At 44.3% G+C, this 20,401-nt stretch overlaps 1 protein-coding gene across 3 annotated transcripts in view; it reads right to left on the reverse strand.

The window, feature by feature from the left end:
* The window catches only part of mrasa (muscle RAS oncogene homolog a), a 61,334-nt gene that overhangs the window by 17,930 nt on the left and 23,003 nt on the right, over nucleotides 1-20,401 (reverse strand). For all 3 annotated transcript variants that reach the window (XM_080199489.1, XM_080199492.1, XM_080199490.1), the window contains exon 3: nucleotides 3,870-4,023. In XM_080199489.1, the coding sequence (XP_080055615.1) occupies nucleotides 3,870-4,023 (154 nt within the window). The remainder of the gene's footprint in view (nucleotides 1-3,869; nucleotides 4,024-20,401) is intronic.

A 20,401-nucleotide genomic window follows, 5' to 3' on the forward strand; every position in this document is an offset into this window, starting at 1 on the left:
TCTAACAAGCTACCTCATTTTCCATTAGCATCTACTTAGTTTCAGCAAAAAAGTTGACCACTGATTCTAGGTCTTAGTGAAAATATATAAATTATAATCCTAAATTGTCAATCATTACCAAAACAAAAGTAAACCCGAGGATTTTTAGCATTTTGGAATTCAGCGAAGGAGGTCCAAGGAACTGAAAAAATAGAGTAGGAAATGAACAAGAAGCAAAAATGGCTGTAAAAGCTTCTCAGATGGAGACAAGCAGAGACAGCAACATTTATAATGGGGAATAAGTAAATGGCAGAGAAACGAAACAAAGTGCTTTCGTGCTCGTCTTCACTGAGGAAGATACAAAAGTCCTTCTGGGAATACTACAAAGCCAAAGCAGTAGCAAGAATGAGGAACTGAAAGGAATTAACAAAGTAATACTTGAAAAATTAATGGGATCGAAAGTTGATAAATCTCCTGAACCCGATGATATACAACCCAGAGTGTTGAAAGAGTTAGAGATGGTGGATGCATTGGTGGTCATCTTCCAAAAGTCTGTAGATTCTGGAATAGTTCCTTCAGATAGGAAGATAACAAGCTTAACTCCAGTATTTAAGGAAGGAGGGAGAGAGAAAATGGGGAACTACAGGCGTGTTAGTCTGACATCAAGAATAGGGGAAATGCTGGAATCTATTATAAAGGATGTGAAACTGAAAATAATGATAGGATTGGGCAGAGTCAATATAGATTTATGAAAGAGTTATCATGTATGTTGCTAGGACAAAAGATTAAAATATGTTCATATTAATAATAGATGAAAACACTTGACACGTATTATAACATCACTGCCTGCTGTTTAATATGGAGGGCATAAGGCCATTTTAAAATCAGATTAACAACCACATTAAAAAAGCTGGCAAAAGAATGTCATCAAAGCATGGACGTGTTTAGCACTTGATATCAACATCGCTTGCAAGTTTATAATCCTCTGCAAGGTATAGTCTCTATACCTTGACTATAGGCCTCCTTTGAGGGGAAGAGCTGACTGGTGAGGATTTTAACCTGACAACCACCACACCTCAGACAAGGGGCAAGGCCGAGAAGCCAGGGCCTTCATGAATAACCTCAGCTGGTACAGGAATGGAACCCGCGCTGTTGGCGTTGCTCTGCATCACTAACCAGCTGTTCAGTCAACTGAAAAAAAAACCCGACTCTGAAACTGCTTCCAAAAGGATGCATACGATAAAAAACATTCCTGCAGTTTCTGACTAATTGTACACCAATGGAACCTATGGCTTCAAGTTGAATATGGCTTATATTGTTGTCGAACCAGGAAATTGGGAAACCATAACTCCTGGTTTCCAGAGAAACTAAGACCAAAACTGAGATTGGAAAACAGCTGAAACTGGTTGAAACCAGATTAAAAAGTTCACAGCCTTCCGAGCTCAGATGATGATCCCATTGAAGAATGCAGAGGCTGGATATCAGAGCTGGGTAGTGGCAAATATATTGTAGGTGCAGTTGTTTCTGTTCCTGGATCAGCCATGATCTTCCTGAATGGTGGAGCAAGCAGCCAGCATAACCAAGGACCCCATGCACCATGGGCATACTGTCTTTCACCTTCTTCCATCGGGAAAAAGATACACAAGTCTGAGGTCACATATCAACCGATTCAAGAACAGCTTCTTCCCTGCTGCCATCACTTTTAAGAACATAAGAAATAGGAGCAGGAGTAGGCCATCTAGCCCTTTGAGCCTGCCCCGCCATTCAATAAGATCATGGCTGATCTGTCGCTGCTCAGTTCCACTTTCCCGCTTTCTCCCCATAACCCTCAATCCCCTCTCTTATCAAAAACCCATCAACCCGCGTCTTAAAAATATTTAGCGAGGTAGCCTCCACCACTTCAACGGGCAGAGAATTCCAGAGATTCACCACCCTTTGAGTGAAGAAGTTCCACCTCAACTCCGTTCTAAACCGCCCCCCCTTTATCTTGAGGCTGTGCCCCCTAGTCCTACTGTCTTTTTTGAGCGGGAAGAGTCTCTCCACCTCTATCCTATCCATCCCATTCATCATCTTATACGTCTCAATGAGATCTCCCCTCATTCTTCTAAACTCTAACGAGTACAAGCCCAGTTTATTCAGCCTCTCCTCATAGCTCAACCCCCTCAACTCCGGTATCAGCCTAGTAAACCTCCTCTGCACTCCCTCCAAGGCCAAAATATCTTTGCGCAGGTGCGACGCCCAAAACTGCACACAGTACTCCAGCTGCGGCCTCACCAATGCCCTGTACAGCTGCAGCAAGACCTCCCTACTTTTATATTCAATCCCCCTCGCTATGAAGGCCAGCATCCCATTCGCCTTCCTGACCACCTGCTGCACCTGCAAGCTGGGTTTTTGCGACTCATGCACAAGGATCCCGATGGACTGGTCATAGGCTAAGCTGAACTTTCTCTGCAGCCTAGGTATGTCTGTAATACTACATCCTGCACCTTCTCCTTTCCTACGTACTGTATGCTTTGTCTGCATAGCGCGCAAGAAACAATACTTTTCACTGTATCCCGATACAATAATAAATCAAATCCAATTACTTGGGGCACGGATTAAAGGTGCAAGGGACAAAGTGTAAAGGAGATGTACAAGGTAAATTTTTCACACAGAGTGGTGGGTACCTGGAACTTGTTGCTGGGGGAGGTAGTGGAGGCAGATACGGTAGTGACTTTTAAAGGAGCACCTTAACAAGTACATGAATAGGATGGGAATCGAGGGATATGATCCCCAGAAGGGTAGTGGGTTTTAGTTAAGTTGGGCAGCATGGTCAGTGCAGGCTTGGAGGGACAAAGGATCTGTTCCTGTGCTGTAATTTTCTTCGTTCAATGCAAGGGGCTGAAACTCCTGCTCCTATTTCTGATCTCTATTGGTGCGTTTGGCATGCATGCCTAACATTTCCCTGCATTTTAAACTGATTAGTTTTTCCTTTAAAGTGGATGGGTTAACACCTTTATAATAAAGGGAAAATACTGCGGACACTGGAATTTGAAACGAAAACGGAAAATGCTGGATCTCACAGCGTGTGTGGAGAGAGAGTACAGACAATGTTGCTGGTCAGGATGACCCTTCATCAAGCTCTGCTCTGACAAAGGGTCATCCAGACTCAAAACGTTGGCTCTAATCACTCTCCACAGATGCTGTCAGGTCTGTGGGGTTACCACCATTGTTAGAACAGTAAAGGAATATCAAGTTCCAACAGGCATTCAAACGCTAATGTTTCAAACCTTCGTTCCAAGTGAGGTGTTGGTTTTCAGGCAGTGTTGAGAGAGTAAGAAGTCTCACAACACCAGGTTAAAGTCCAACAGGTTTATTTGGTAGCACGAGCTTTTGAAGTACTGCCCCTTCATCAGTAGGGTTGGGTTCACAAACAGAGCATGTAGACACAGGGTAAACGTTTGACAAAGGCTTATCTGGACTTGAAACGTCAGCTCTTTTCTCTCCTTACAGATGCTGCCAGACCTGCTGAGATTTTCCAACATTTTCTCTTTTTGGTGATATATAGACTCAATTGCAAGATAATGGTTGGAATGTGAGTCTTAACAGGTAATCAAGTCTTAAAGGTACAGACAATGTGAACGGAGAGAGGGTTAATCACAGGTTAAAGAGGTGTGGATTGTCGCAAGCCAGAACACTTAGCAGGATTTTGCAAACTCAGGCAAGTTGTGGGGGTTACAGGTAGTGTGACATGAACCCAAGATCCCAGTTAAGGCCATCCTCATGTGTGAGAGAGAGAGAGAGAGAGAGAGAGAGAAAGAAGGGGGAGTGAGAGGGCTTTAGCCGACCAAGTTTGAAGAAGAACGGCTCACAAAAAACTTATTAAAATATCGGGTTCTGCAGACACTCACCTGTCTTTGACCCGGAGGATCAGCTGGTGAAACCTATCCACATGTTCAAAGCTGGCCTTGTCGGTGACTGAATAGACTATGAGGAACCCATCCCCCGTTCTCATGTACTGCTCCCTCATGGCACTGAACTCCTCTTGACCTGCAGTGTCGAGCACTAGAGTCATGGTGAGAGAAAAGACAAAAGCGGTTATTGAAATATTGCACGCAACTGGAATTGCAGCAGTTTGTGGAAAGCTACACTTCGGTCTTTCCAATAATTTAAATGAACTTTTTCAGCCTTGGACTGGAGTCTCAATAGTGCCTGTGTGGTTTGGTAACAGGATTAAAAAAAATGAAATGTTTACAACTGCAAAGTTACTAATACAGTTGCCGCACAGAATGAGGCCTCTGCTCTGTTTTGGTAACCCTGTTGATGTTAATAGAGAGAGTTCAAAATGTAAAAGGCACAAATAATGATGTAACCTTCAAAATTAAAACAAAAGGACAAAACAAAATTGAGGAAAATTAGCAACAATACACGGAACAAAAGTTTAGAAATTCGCAATTCATTGCAATGTCTGGTACTCACAGATACAGTCAGACGTGTTAGCACTGGCGAGAAAAAGAAATTAAACTCAAAAGAATTTGCCCCTTCAGTAGTTAAGATTTTAAAATAAATTCTTTAATTCCAAAAATAACAGTTGCACTTTGTTCTTTATCAAGTTCTACCTGGCACGTAAATACTTGAACATATTCATAGGAATGGAAACATTCACAGTTTCAAAGGTACAAATTTGTACCTTTCCTTGAATATTAAAGTTAAAATTTATTTATTAGTCACAAGGCTTACATTAACACCGCAATGAAGTTACATTGTGAACATCCCCTAGTCACCACACTCTGGCGCCTGTTCAGGTACACTGAGAGAGAAATTAGCCTGGCCAATGCACCTTATCAGCACGTCTTTCGGGAAGAAACTGGAGCACCCGGAGGAAACCCACACAAACACGAAGAGAACGTGCGAACTCCACACAGACAGTGACCCAAATTGGGAATCGAACCTGAGTCCCTGGCACTGAGGCAGCAGGGCTAACCATTATACCACTGTGCTGCCTGTTAAAATGGGGTGGCACAGCAGCACAGTGGTTAGCGCTGCAGCCTCACAGTGCCAGGGACCCAGATTCCATTCCTGGTTTGGGTTACTGTCTGTGTGGAGTTTGCACGTTTTTCCCATGTCTGTGTGGGTTTCCTCCGGGTGTTGTGGGTTCCTCCCAGAGTCCAAAAGACATGTTGATTAGGTGCATTGGCCATGCTAAATTCTCCCTCAGTGTACCCAAATAGGTGCCGGAGTGTGGCGACTAGAGGATTTTCACAGTAACTTCATTGCAGTGTTAATTATGCCTTCTTGATTACCTGTAAGCCTACTTGTGACACTAATAAATAAACTTAAATGTTAGCATGACTTGTACCACTGCAATTTATAGCTTGAACATTTGGGTTATGTTTTTTCTGCAAATTATATATAGCCTTGAATGTTACACCTAGTTCAGAAAAACACAGCTGCCTGGAGTTCTATGCAGATCGAACAAAAGGCTCCTCGAGATGTTTTAAAATGAAATACAAAGCAGGAAACATCACAGCAATATAATCTCCCTTGTTCCGTGAGCCAGCTCATGAACATAGCAGCTACTATGAGGGTCTTTTTTCTGAGGTTACTGTGCCCTGTCCAAGTTTGTAATTGTACAGCTAGAAACAGGGGGTGGCTATTCAGTCCTTCGAGCCTGTGCCGAAAGTCATTTAGATAGACAGGGCTAATCTACCCACCGTGATTCCCAACAACAAAACAAAACAATCAATCCAGCTCCGTTTTAGTTCAACTGACCTAAGTCATAGGAGGTTTTTTTTTGGGGGGGGGGAGGGTTCGAGAGGTGGTTGGAAGAGAGAATTCCTGAATTTCTTTTCTGTGCAGATGATCCAAAGATGTGTAGGTTAGGTGGATTTGCCACGGTAAATGTGTAGGGTGACAGAATGGGGGTGGGTTGATGTGGGCTTGTGTAAGCACTTGGTGCAGACTTGAAGGGCTGAATGGCCTCCTTCTGCACTGTAGGGATTCTATGGTTCTGTGAAATTCTGACTACCTGCCCACACACGTACTTTTCATTGAAAGTCATCTCCTGTCTTTGAGACTGTCTGACCTGCAGATCAGAAAATTTCTCATTTGGAGACAGACTCAACTGCATTTTGATTTTCAGAAAGCAATTCATTCTCACGCTTAAAATGAACTCAGCATCTCCCTCAGACTCCCCATGGAGTCAAAGCAATATCGAATGCTAAATTAAATAAAAAAGCAAATGTAAATTATATTAATACAGCACCAAACAGATTTCCCAGTTGGATGATGTTTCTTAAGGACAAGAATACCATGTTGTGCACTATGCATTAATCTACTGTCAAAAAGAGTGGCGTAGCCTCTTCAGAAATTATAATTGACCATAACATACCCACTTCCCATGTATTTCACATAAGCAACAGGACATTTGGCTTAAAAGTACGCTCTGAAGTAGACAGGGCAACTTAAGCAGATTAAAGGAGCCGTTTCATCATCAAAACATCATTTGGTTCCAACTGGGTGCACGGCTATACTTTTGGGTGGCACAGTGGTTAGTACTGCTGACTAACAGCATCAGGGACCCAGGTTCGATTCCTGCCTTGGATCACTGTCTGTGTGGAGTTCGCACTTTCTCCCTGTATCTGCTTGGGTTTCCTCTGGGTGCCCTGGTTTCCTCCCACAGTCCAAAGACGTATAGGTTAGGTGCATTGACCACAAAACATATGCGGTGGCACGGAAGCCCAGTGGTTAGCACTGCTGCCTTACAGCGCCAGGGACCCGGATTCAATTCCGGCCTTGGGTGACTATCTGTGCGGACTTCGCACATTCTCCCCGAGTCTGCATGGATTTCCTCCAGGTGAACATAAGAAACCGGGTGCGCCGGTTTCCTCCCAAAGATGTATAAGTTAGGTGCGTTGGCCATGCCAGATTGCCCCAATATGCGTAGGCTAGGGGGATTAGTGGGAGAAATCAGTGAGGCTACTGCGGAATAGGGCCTGTGTGCGATGCTCTCAGTGAGACGGTGCAGTCTTGATGGGCTGAATGGCCTCCTTCTGCATTGTAGTGATTCTACAAATCCATTATGCCATTACCAATTCAGTCTCACATAACTTCCCATTTAAAAAAAAGTCCAAATGACAATTTATTTTAAATGATTAAAAAAAAACTATAAAAATTACAGGAGTTAATCGCAGCAATCTTGCCAGATAGCTCAAATCATTTCCCACAAAACATTTATATTGCGAGATACGAGATGATAATTGCTTCATCAGGCACCCTTGGCAAGATGCCTCACTTGATTGGGGAATGAGAGTGGGGAGTCCATTCCTCCTGTTTAAAATCAATGTGCTCCACCTCCAAACTCCGCAATACACTTCCCTCCATGTGAAGCTCTGACAGAAAGGGCAAAATCGAGAACATTCCCTTCCCATCAAGTATCATTCCGACAAGAACACTGCACAAATATAGCCATTCGAAACTTGTGGGGGAGGCCTCTAATTTTGTCACCTCTGCTGAAGGTGGTCATCAGCGACAAAGATCTTTCATTTTCATATCACCCAGAAGAACAGCTCATTGTTCAAGCTGCTTCTCAGTGAAACGTTACTTCAAATAAACCCCTGTGCGCTTGGAGCGTTTCACTCAAATGCTCGGGTTTATCCTAAAAGGAACACTTTCACACTGTAATAACCCAGAACTTGCCAGCTTCTTTTCAGGCCAGTGATGAATACTACCTTGAAAACCCAAGGTAATAAAAAGGTGAAAAGATTGGAAGCAACAATTTTAGTTGGGGACTCCAGGACTGAGTGGCGATAGTCTGAAGTTAAAGTCAGGAGTGAAATTAGGAAATAACTATTCATGCAAAAGGTTGGCAGAATTTGGAACATAAAGGCAAAATACCGCAGATGCTGGAATCTGAAACAAAAAAATGCTGGAAAATCTCAGCAGGTCTGACAGCATCTGTGGAGAGAGAGAGAGAGAAGAGTCAGTGTTTTGAGTCTCGATGACCCTGTCACAGTCCTGATAAAGGGTCTTCCAGACTTGAAACATTGGCAGAACTTGGAACTCTCTACACAAATGACATTTGTTACTACAATAGTTGTCAATTTAAAAATCTGAGAGTGATAGACTTTTATTAGCCAAAGCTATTCGGGGAGACTTGTTATTCAAGTATACCGACGCGTTAAAGTCCAACACAGTTATTTGGTAGCACCTGTTGGACTTTAACCTGTAGTTGTGAGAAGTCTGCCTACCCCAGTCCAATGCCAGCATCTCTACATCAAGTATCTCAAAACTGTAATTTTTTTTGTGGCAACTTAATGACTGAGTTCAATGCTAAACTAAAATGCACATGAGTCAGCGACAGTATGTCTGGCAAATTAATAATTTTTTTCAAAAGTTTATTTATTAGTGTCATGAGTAGGCTCACATGAACAGTGCAATGAAGTTACTGTGAAAATTCCCCAGTCGCCACACTCTGCGCCTGCTCAGGTGCACCGAGACATAATTTATTTTGGTCAATGCATCTAACCAGCACATCTTTGGACTGTGGGAGGAAACCCACACAGACACGGGGAGAATGTGCAAACTCCACACAGACAGTGATCCAAGCTGGGAATCGAACCCAGGGCCCTAACCACTGTGCCACCCCCTTTGGGGGAAAAGTAATAAAATGGCAGATATATTGAACTAATAATGTGTATGCCTTCATTGTTGCAGTCATAAATAACATCCCAGAAATCATGGGTGCTTTGGCTCCCTCCCACAGTCCAAAAATGTGCAGATTAGGTTGATTGGCCATGATAAATTGCCCCTTAGTGTCAGGGGGATTAGGAGGGTAAATATGTGGGGTTACAGGGATGGGACGTGGGTGGGATTGTTGTTGGCTCAGGCTCAATGGGCCAAATGGCCTCCTTCTGCACTGTAGGGATTCCATGATTCGAAGGATAGAATAAGCTGTGAGAGGATAAAGAAAGATTCTGCAAAGAGATGTAGATAGGTTAAGCGAGTGGATAAAAATTTGGCAGATGAAATATAATGCAGGATAATGTGAACTTTCCAATTTGGCAGGAAGAATAGAAACGCAGTGTGTTATTTAAATGGACAGAGATTGCAAAACTTTGCAGCACAGAGTGTTCTGGTACCTGAATCACCAACATTAGAATCCAGGTACAGCAAGGCAAATGGAATGTTGTTTATTGCAAGGGGAATTGAATATAAAAGCAAGGATGTTTTCCTACAATCGCACAATGCATTGGTCAGACCACAGCTGGAGCTTGGTGTACAGTTTTAGTCTCCTTATTTAATTGCATTTAAAGCAGTTCAGGGAAGATTTACTCGGTTAATTCCTGGGTTGGAGGAATTGTCTTATGGAGGAGAAGTCAGGTGCATATCCATTGGAGGTTAGAAAAATAAAAGATGATCTTAAAGAAACAGAAGATTCTGCGGGGCTTGACAGGATGAATGCTGAAAGAATTTTTCTCCTTAAGGGTGTGACCCGAGCCAGGGGTACTATTAAAAGGGATTTCCAGTCTATGACAAGGAGTAGGAATTTAGTCTCTGAGTCATTGAGGTTTACAGGTCTGGAAACAGGGCCTTCAGCCCAACTTGTGTGTACCGCCCAATAAGCAAGTCCCAATTGCCCGCGATATAGTCTATCTACAGGGGTGATATAGTCTGTCCATCTACATTCCATTTTCTGGAGGATGGTCTCTGTGCTGTGGAGCCCAGTATGATGAAGGACCTCATTGATTTGGCCCATATCCCACTATACCAATACCAATGTATCTATACTGTCTAAATGCTTTTTAAAAGATAAAATAGTACCCGCCTCTACTACTCCCTCTGGCAGCTCGTTCCAGACACTCACCACCCTCTGTGAGAAAAAATTGCCTGTCTGGACCCTTTCGTGTCTCTCCTCCCTCACCTTAACCCTATGCCCTCTAGTTTTAGACTCCCCTACCTTTGGGAAAAGATGTTGTCTATCTCCCTTATCCATGCCCCTCATTATTTTACAGAGAGGGTTATTAGATCGTGGAATGCTCTTCCCCAGCATGCAACGGAAGCAGGGTCATTGCATATTTTTAAAGCCGAATTAGATTGACTCCGTGGTCAGTAAAAAATCTAAGAGCGTAGTGGGGTAGACAGGATGGTAGAGGCCACAATCAGATCAGCCACGATCTTGTCAAACAATGGGTCCTGCTCCTAATTCAGATGCCCATGTACGATTGGCATGGATGGTCACAGAACTGGCGGTTCATGTTGGGAGAGGAAGGGTGTGTGTGTGCATGTTTGCGTGTGCATGTGCATGTGTGTGTATGTGCAAGTGTGTTCCGGAGTTGGGGGAAGAACTTTTGCAGCTGTGCCACCTCTCCCTTCCTCTGGTTTTGTGGGTTTGGCTCAGATAGTCTCAGAACTTGCTGAACCACATTTCAGTGCCTGCCTCCACATGGGGTGGTCAGCTGCAGTGTGTTTTTTTTCCCCCCAAGAGAGGTGGTCTGCAGAAGTTTGTACAGCTCTCTTTTTAGGGTGTCCTTATATTGTTTCTACTGACCCTCTTGATGTCATTTACCCCAAGACAGTTTCCCATGGGAGGTCTGCTTGGGGATTCTGTCATCATCCATGGTGGGGGGGAGGATATAGTCTATCCATCTAAGTTCCATTTTCTGGAGGGTGGTCTCTGTGCTGTGGAGTCAAGCATGATGAAGGACATCATTGATTGGGAAGATTGTCCTGGCATCAGAAGGTGGAAGCATTCCAGAAATAGGGAAAAAGATGGAAAAATGGGCTGGAATGCTCTGACCTCGCCTGCAGCTGGGATTGTCCGCTCCTGCTGATGCGAATGGCGATTTGCCTGAGTGCCAAATTCTCCCGTCTTGCGGTGGCAAGGGCAAATGAGGCAGAGAATTCCAGCCATGGAGTTAGGCTGCAGATCAGCTACGATCGTACTGAAGGACAGAATAGACCGGAAGAGTTAACTGGATTACTCTTGTTCCTATGTTAAAGTTAATTTATCAGTCACAAGTAAGGCTTACATTAACATTGCAATGAAGTTACTGTGAAATTCCCCAAGTCGCCATAGTTCAGTGCCTGTTCGGGTCAACACTCCTAACCAGCACGTCTTTCAGACTGTGGGAGGAAGCCGGAGCACCTGGGAGGAAACCCACGCAGACACAGGGAGAACATGCAAACTCCACACAGATAGTGAGCCAAGCTGGGAATTGAACCAGGGTCCTGGTGCTGTGAGGCAGCAGCGCCAACCAGCGTGCCACCCCTATATTCCAAGATGTCAACTCCTCGATGTAAGATAAATGCAAAACACTGCGGATGCTGGAATCTGAAACAAAAAGTCTGACAGCATCCGTGGAGAGTAGAGCACAGCCAACGTTTCGAGTCTAGATGACCCTTCATCAGTTACGCTAAGTTCAAGACAACCAACCACATCAGGTGAGGAAACGTTATGGTGGCCAAAATGAGAAGGAGGAAATATTTTTTAATTTTAGGGTTAAAGTTAAAAAGCTCTCTGTCTGGTATTTTGTTGAACTGCCCTGAAATTTTTGATAGTAGTGAACAGCACTGAGACATCTGCGGGTGGAACTCTGTACATGTATGAGTTAGCTTATGTCACTTTGGCTGAACACTGAATGACGGGAGTGAGGAAGTATGACTGAGCATTATCCCCTTGCACTGTCCCCAAAGTACAAATGATGTGGAGATACTGGCGTTGGACTGGGTAAACGCAGTAAGGAATCTCACAACACCAGGTTAAAGTCCAACAGGTTTATTTGATAACAAATGCCACTAACTTTCGGAGCGCTACTCCATCAGGTCACTCACCAGCGCTCCGAAAACTAGTGGCGTTTGTTACCACATAAACCTGTTGGACTTTAACCTGGTGTTGTGAGACTTCTTGCTGTGCCCAAAGTACAAAGGCAGCTTCATTTCAGAACAAGACATTTTACTTGTAATTTACTGGAAACAATATAGTCAGCAATATAGCCGGTGTGTGAGGCAATGTTTATGTTTCTGGCGAGGTTTCCAATAGTTACGTCTGCAATATGCAATTGATATTGCTACAGATGTGGTCTTCAGAAATAGGAACTTGTACCATCACTGCAATTGCTTTAAAAAAAATGAGTAAATTAAATATTTTATTTCATTTTGTTTTCAGGTGGCAATGTCAAACATTAAGCATAAAACTAGAGAAAAGTGAATGGTCGAAGTAGATGATGTGGAATATTAAAACAATTTTAATTAAAAATAAATGACCTCTACTCTAAGCCTGTAGGGTCATTGGTCAATTTTAATAGCAGCGGGATGATTGGAATCTGTTACACTCACCAGCAGTTTAAGAGTTAAAGTTTTCAGAATCAGGTAAGAAGTGGGTTGGATTTTCATAATTACTCAATGAACAAAGCGTTTCATAGAATTATAGAAAAGTTACAAACACAGAAAGAGGTCATTTGGCCCATCTTGTCCAATCCAGCACCCAGGTGCCCTTTCAAATCCCACCTTTTGGCACCCGGCCCATAGCCCTGTAGTTTACACCACTAAAGGTGCAGATCCAGTACTTTTACAAAAAAGAGTTTAGGGTCTCAGCCACCCACCACCCTTTATTTAAAAAAGATTCTTCTGATGTCCCCTCTACTGCCACTTATCTTGAATCCATGTCTCCTGGTTCTGGAATTCTCTTCCAAGGGCAACAATTGATCCTGTTCATTCTATCTCTTCCCCTCATAATTTTGTACACCTCAGCCAAGACACCCTTCAGCCTTCACCGTCAACCCAGTTTACTATTTAACAAAAATATTAAATCAATTGACAATTGGAGACTCTGGAGAGGGTACAGAGGAGGTTTACCAGGATGTTGCCTGGCATGGAAGGCCTGAGTTATGAGGAAAGGTTGGAGAAACTGGGACTTTTCTCCTTGGAAAGACGGAGATTGAGGGGGGGACATGATAGAGGTATGTAAGATACTGAAGGGAACAGATAGAGTCAATAGTGAGAGGCTGCTCCCTAGATTGGGTACAATTACGAGAGGTCATGATCTAAGGGTGAGGGGGGAGAAGTATAATTTGGATGTGAGAGGAAGGTTCTTCACGCAGAGGGTCGTGGGGGTATGGAACGCGCTACCAAGTAGGGTGGTGGAGGCAGGCACGTTGGACTTGTTTAAGGTTTACTTAGATAGACACATGAGCGAAACAAGGATGGAGGGTTATAGTAGGGGGTATTAAATAGGGTCAGAGCCTCGGGAGACACCGGAAATGCAGACTTATATGTCAACGTTTTTGTCTTTTTATTCCGCAGGTGGAGGTCCACCTTGTTGTCAAACAAGGGGCATGCACACGGTGGGTCGTGCGTGGGCTGCTCTTGGAGGTTCCGGGAGTGGCCTAGTACTTCGTGTCAGTGTGTGTGCTTGATCCTGGACCGGTAGACGGGCGCCGCAACAGCTCAGTGACTCGCACTGCTGGCTGTGCAGACACATGGATTTGGGCCTGTGTCTGTGGGAGTTTGCGTATTCTCCCTGTGGTTGCGTGGGTTTCCTCTGGGCGCTCCGGTTTCCTCCCACACCCCAAAGATGTGCTCTTAGGCTGATTGGTTTTACCAAATTGACACTATTCTCCCCTGAATCTGGCTAAGTTAGGGGTTCCACTCGCAGACACGCAGGGCAGGGTAGGTGTAGGAGGATGCGGCGGCGCAGGCTCGTTGGGCCGAAGGGCCTGTTTCCCGTGCTGGGTTGTTCTTTGTTTTTAAAGCTTGAAACACTGTCCCAACAAATGAATGTAAACAGGGGTCATGGAAGTTCATGCTATGACAGCTGAAGGATGGAGCAGCGCAGGAGTCAGTGACCAGTTAATGGGTGACGTGTTCCCCTCAGCCAACAACTCTAGCCTTCAGCTGGAAGAGGTCAGTGCTGCTGTAGGGAGTCAATTGTTCACTGTGCTGTCAAAGAACAAAGAAAAATACAGCACAGGAGCAGGTCCCTCGGCCCTCCAAGCCTGTGCCGATCGTGATGCCCTAACTAAATTTAAAAAAAGCCTTCACTTGGTCCATATTCCTCTATTCTCCCCCTATTCATGTACCCATCCAGATGCCTCTTAAATGTTGCTAATGTGCTTGTTTCCACTACCTCTGACAGCGCCTTCCATGCACCCACCACTCTCTGCATGAAAAACCTCCCCCGCACATCTCCCTTCAACTTTCCCTCTCTCACCTCGAACCTGTGCCCCCTTGTAATTGACACCCTGGAAAAAAGCCTTGGGCTCTGCACCCTACGCCCCTCATAATTTTGTAGACCTCTATCAGATCTCCCCTCAGGCACAAGATGACTACAGTACCCCACCCAACCAGTGATTTGCCAACACATGCAAGCGATATTGGATATGTAGCTTCAGTGTGGCTGTTGACCTCAAGCTGGCTGCCCCACTTCGAAGCTTCAGTAGAAAATCCAGCCTGACATCGCAGCACGATACTGAGACATTAAACAGAGAGGCACCATCACTACACTCTTCTGAAAAAAATTGGGAGGTTTTCCCTGACACCTTGAATATTTATCTCTCAAACAACACTATCGATTAGTGTCACTCCCAAATGCAAGACAAATTGCAAAGAAAGTGGTTGCTAGTTTGCTACACTCTCCCATCACCACTCTGTGTTTACAAGCAATGAGGACTAGTCACAAAGGTTTTCTCACTAATTTAACAGGATTCCTTTGTGATTAGTGAAAGGGTTCAAGTGAAACACATTCGATGTATCGCACACAGCTCGTGTTCAAGCCGGACAAATACATCTAAATATATGATAAGAGAAATCAAACCCACTATCAGTGCCTATGATCAGACAATTGCAATCTGCCTCCTTGGTATGATCGAGGAGAGGTTACAGCAAATGCTTTGCCTGGAGGCTACATTGTCGTGTGATTATTCCCACACCCATTGTTTTAATTTACCAACTCCCACTACCTTATTTCATGTAGAATTAAGTCGGGTAATGCAAGCCCTCTTTGGCTGGACATCAATTATTTTATGGATTTAACAGAGAAAAACACACATCGAGCCTGTGACAACAACCTCACACAGGCTTTATCCCCGCAATCCCATGCATTTACCCTGATAATCCCCTTGACACCAAGCATTAATTTAGCATGGTCAATCCACCTAACCCACACATTTTTGGACTGTGGGAGGAAACCGGAGCACCCGGAGAAACCCATGCAGATATTGGGACAATGCGAAAACTCCACACAGAGTTAGCAGAGGCTGGAATTGAACCTGGGTCCCTGGCATTGCAAGGCAGCAGAGCAAGCCACTGGGCCACAGCTGAAACAATCTCAGCCCCCACTTTACCTGTTACCCGAACCGTTGTTCAGTTGAAAAGGTGCGATGAGTGGACATGTTCTCTCTGCAAAGATCAAATACGTACGAGGCTTCCAACACACGAGCCACACTATGAGCCCAGCTGAATCTTACATTAGTTGCTAGTGTATTTTTTTTAGCACAATCAGGATTGCTGTCCAAGTGTTGCCCAGTCACAGAATCACACTGAATGCTGGACACCATGCTCTGAATGCTGTGGTCGGCACAGATTGTTCTTACTCACTCAAAAGGCAATATTGGAATAAGTGTTCACAACACGTGCCAGGAGCAGGCTGCTTCCTAATCTTTTTACACTCGATTCACACCAGCTGAGAAAAATTGTCCCCCATGCTTTAACAGTGGATTTAGATTCAGCAGGGTTAGCGCAGAGGCAAATATTTGGCGAGATTAAACTTGTACATCAGTCGTGCAAGCCTGAGCTAATTATTGCCTTTCAGACGAAGGTCGGGTCCGGTCATCAGATTTTGAGGTGAGACATATACTGGAGCTGCAGTGCTGCTGCAAAGAGACTCACTGCAAATGTAAGTGCACTTTGCATCACATGCTGATTTTACAATATATGAGACTAAGGAGTGTGTAAAGAGTTCCTCATCAGCTAATGTAAAATTGTTGAAATTTACAGCAGAGAGGTTATTATCACCAGACTATTAATCTCGAAGCTCAGCTACTTTTCTGGGGACCCGGGTTTGAATCCTGCCATAGCAGATAGTGGAATTCGAATTTAATTTAAAAAAACCCTGGAATCAAGAATCTACTGATGACCATGAAACCATTGTTGGGAAAAACCCATCTGGTTCACTAATGTCCCTGAGGGAAGGAAATCTGCCATCCTTACCTGGTCATGTGACTCCAGAGCCACAGCATTGTGGTTGACTCTTAAATACTCTCAGGCAATTAGGGATGGGCAACAAATGCTGGCCCAGTGACACCCACATCCCATGAAAGAATATAAAAGAAAAAAAATTTCACCTCAATCTTTGGAGCAAACAAGTATGATTTTATAGGACAAATAAAATTGATCCTAGAATTTAAAAAAAACACAAGCTGAGAATTATTATTTGAATATTACTGGAAAAAAGACATACTGTCAAAGTTTTTTCCTCGCACTCATCAGGACAGAATCACAAGAATACTGAATACCAAAGGGAACTACTTGTATTGCTTGAGAAGAAGGTACATATTGGTTGGCAAGTGGATTCCAATTGCCATGAGGAATGGACCAGGGAACAGTTAATTGTCAAGCTTTTGTTCAAATTCAAACTAGGCGGGGGACCAGGTAATACCTGTTACCCGAACTGTTGTTCAGTTGAAAAGGTGCAATGGGTGGACATGTTCTGTCTGCAAAGATCAAAAACGTATGAGGCTTCCAACACATGAGCCACGCTATGAGCTCAACTGAATCTTACATTGTGCTAAAAAAGTTACACTAGCAACCAATCAGGATTGCTGTCCAAGTGTTGCCCAGTTACAGAATCACATTGAGTGTTGGACACCATGCTCTGAGTTTTGCAAACAAAGGTTCATTGGTACAGTCAGTACTTTGCTTGTTGCAAACAGTCAAAAGGATGTGCTGCTTGATATGGTGCATCAGTCACTGAGGCCTACATACCTGACATCACACTGACACTGAAATCCATACACATTACTCATTTTGTGGTGGGCAGAACGTCTTTTTGGTTCGATGGCAGCACCTTGTGGAGAACACCACATGCATTGCTGATATATAATATGGATTGGGTTAGCTCAGTTGGCTGGACAGTTGGTTAGTAATGCGCAATGGTGCTAATGGCACGGGTTCAATTCTTCGAAGGCAGCCTTCTCAACCGCACCCCTTGCCGGAGGTGTGGTAATCCTCAGGTTAAATCACCACTACCCTTTTAGGGGAGAGCAGCCTATAATTACCTGGAATGATGGCAAGTTTATCTTTTACCCGCTACTGTGTAATAGTAGCATGAAATGGTTAGCTTGTTCATCACTCAGAGTTTTGCGATACTTGCCATTCCGGAGTAATTGGAGATAGACTGAGCACATTCTGAACTGAGAGTGGCAGTCTTAAGCCCTGTCATGCAAACTCCTAACACACAACAAGCAATAATCTGATTAGGATAGACAATTATCCCACAGATCCCACCCTATTTCGGCCTCAAGCTTTCCTGGTCAACGAATGGCATGGGACTTATTTACAAGATCACTGATAAGGTCAATCTGATAGTTCAGGGAATTGTAGGAATGCCAATGAGTGTATTGACTAGAGTAGGTGACTTGCGATAGACTCTAACAGAGAACTCATCAGCATTTTTCTCAGCGAGCATCATTAATATTTGCATTATTGATGACGGCACGGTTAACACACAATCAAAATGTATCGTGACTTGAACACAAGAATCAAGCCTGGCCCTCGAGTACAGTCCTGCAGTATTGCAACACCGTGCTGCACTGTCAGGAGCTGTTGACTTTCAGATGAGATGTTAAATCATGGCCCAGTCTGTCTGCTCAGGTGCATGTAAAAGATCCAGAAGCAGTATTTTAAAGAAGATCGGGGGAGTTATCCCTGAAGTCTTGTCCAATATTTATCCCCATTCAATATCACCAAAGCAGCTTATCTGGTTATTACCGCACCGTGGTTTGTAGGAGTTCATTGAGCCCCAATTTGTACTTTACAACAGCGACTACAATTCAAAAGTCTTGTGTTGACTGTAAAGCACTGTGAGGTGCTCAGTATTGGTGGGAAGCCTGTATTAAAGCGATTCTGTTTTTTGCTATTGAGTTGAGGCAGTTGCCCAGTTATTCGACATGGGTAATCAGCCATAGTCCACAAAGGACCATTAGCATCGCGACACAATTGCTTACACACAGCCTTGGGACACTTCTCCACCAGTGCCCGCAAGGCAAGGAGGCAGGTCTCCACGAACCCACAACGGATACGGGAACTGGACCAGTGCCGTTGCCATCATTCTGCATCACATTTCAGCAATCTAGCTAACTGATCTAATCCATCAGCATTTCATGGGTGTACATTCATTAATATTGAAATACGATAGTGGCAATAACTTGTACCTACACACCAACTTTATCTTACCTCACTGGGCTTTTACAGAGGGCTTGTTAAGAAACATGACTAATAGCCTCAACAAAAAGACAGGTTTCCCAAGACAGGGAGAGAAATGGTGAGTTTTAGAAAGGGAGAGGATGCCAAAAATTCAAGTGGAGTAACGTCTGTGGAATGGAGATGCACAGATGGCCAGAGTTGGAGGACAGAATGGTATTAGCTGAGTCACAGCACTGGAGGAGGAGGAGGATGCTGAAATAGAATGGGGGATAAGGCTGCGAGGAATTTGCTAACAAGGGTTTCAGTGCCCTGGAGGATTGGGACCTGGTGGTATTCAGAGAGAACAAGGTGATGCCAAGCAGAAGTTTGCACAGGATGCACGTAGCTGAGCTTGGCACATGTTGCAGACTGTGTAGAATGGACCTGGAGAGGCCAACAAAAGGAAACCATCGCAGACGTCGACCCTGGATACAACACTGGTGCTGACACTGGCTTCAGAGGCAAAGTGAGGGAGGGGTAAACTATGGAGAATGGAAACAACCTCAGTTCAAAGAAACTGAGCAGGACGTCCGAGGTTGCATAAATCTGGTTCTGCCCGAGACAGTATGGTGAGGAGGCAGTCAGTGGGTAGGCGACAAGAGATTCTGATAGGAATAAATAGGGATTAAGGACTAAAGGAATCAAAGGACATGATATGTGTGTGATGGTGAGGTGGGTGGGGAGAGGAGTCGGACGATTAGCTACGATCATAATGAATGGCAGAACAGGCTTGACGGACCAAATGGCCTACTCCTGCTCCTATTCTCTCTTTTTCTATGAACGTATTTGACTTTTCTAGTATTCAGCTGGTTCATCCTTAACTTGATGTCAGTTTAGTAGGCAGACAACGTAGTCATTGAGAGCAGTGGAAGGATTACAGCTTGGCATACAAGTGGAAGTTGACCCCATGTGTGAGAATAACGCCGCTGAGGGCTGACATGATATTGGAAATTGAATTAATGTATCACTAATAGTACCCATGCTATGCCTCATAAATGTAACTTTAAAAAAGTGATTTATTTTGCTGAAGTCAACATGTGGCCAATATAAACAAGAACACGAAGTAAAGTTCAAAAGGTTTGCATGCCCAAATTCCCCTGGCAATTGCTTTACTAAAGTGCCTTCACTGCAACTGTGAGGTCATTAAATAAAGCCTTCCTGATGCAGCCTTCACATGTCAGCTGCCTCGGAACTGATAAAACTCAATTGTTTCACAAAGGGGAAAATAACTTCAGCACTGAGTATTAGAATTCTAGGCACTTCAGCGATAGGAATCAAACCTGTTTCAGGAATGTCACCAGTACAGTTTCCCTGAGGACCAAGTTTGTGATTTTTCAAAGAATTTAATCATGGAATCTTAACTGTGCAGGAGCTGGGGGGCGGTCATCGGGCCTGCACCGCCAATAATCCCACCCAGGCTCTATCCCCATAACCCCATGTATTTACCCTGCTAATCCCCCTGACACCAACGGTGTCAGTTTAGCGTGGCCAATCAACCCAACCCGCACATTATTGGATTATGGGAGGAAACCAAAGCACCCGGAGGTAACCCAACCAAACATGGGGAGAATGTGCAGACTTCACACAGACAGTCACCCAAGGCTGGAATTGAACTCAGGTCCCTGGTGCCATCATGGGGTCCTTGTGCATGAGTCGCAAAAACCCAGCTTGCAGGTGCAGCAGGTGGTCAGGAAGGCGAATGGGATGCTGGCCTTCATAGCGAGGGGGATTGAATATAAAAGTAGGGAGGTCTTGCTGCAGCTGTATAGGGCATTGGTGAGGCCGCAGCTGGAGTACTGTGTGCAGTTTTGGGCGCCGCACCTGCGCAAGGATATTTTGGCCCTGGAGGGAGTGCAGAGGAAGTTTACTAGGCTGATACTGGAGTTGAGGGGATTGAGCTATGAGGAGAGGCTGAATAAACTAGGCTTGTACTCGTTAGAGTTTAGAAGAATGAGGGGAGATCTCATTGAGACGTATAAGATGA

Source organism: Carcharhinus amblyrhynchos, chromosome 11, assembly GCF_965287045.1.
Source record: "Carcharhinus amblyrhynchos chromosome 11, sCarAmb.v2.hapA, whole genome shotgun sequence".
NCBI classification, from domain to species: Eukaryota; Metazoa; Chordata; class Chondrichthyes; order Carcharhiniformes; family Carcharhinidae; genus Carcharhinus; species Carcharhinus amblyrhynchos.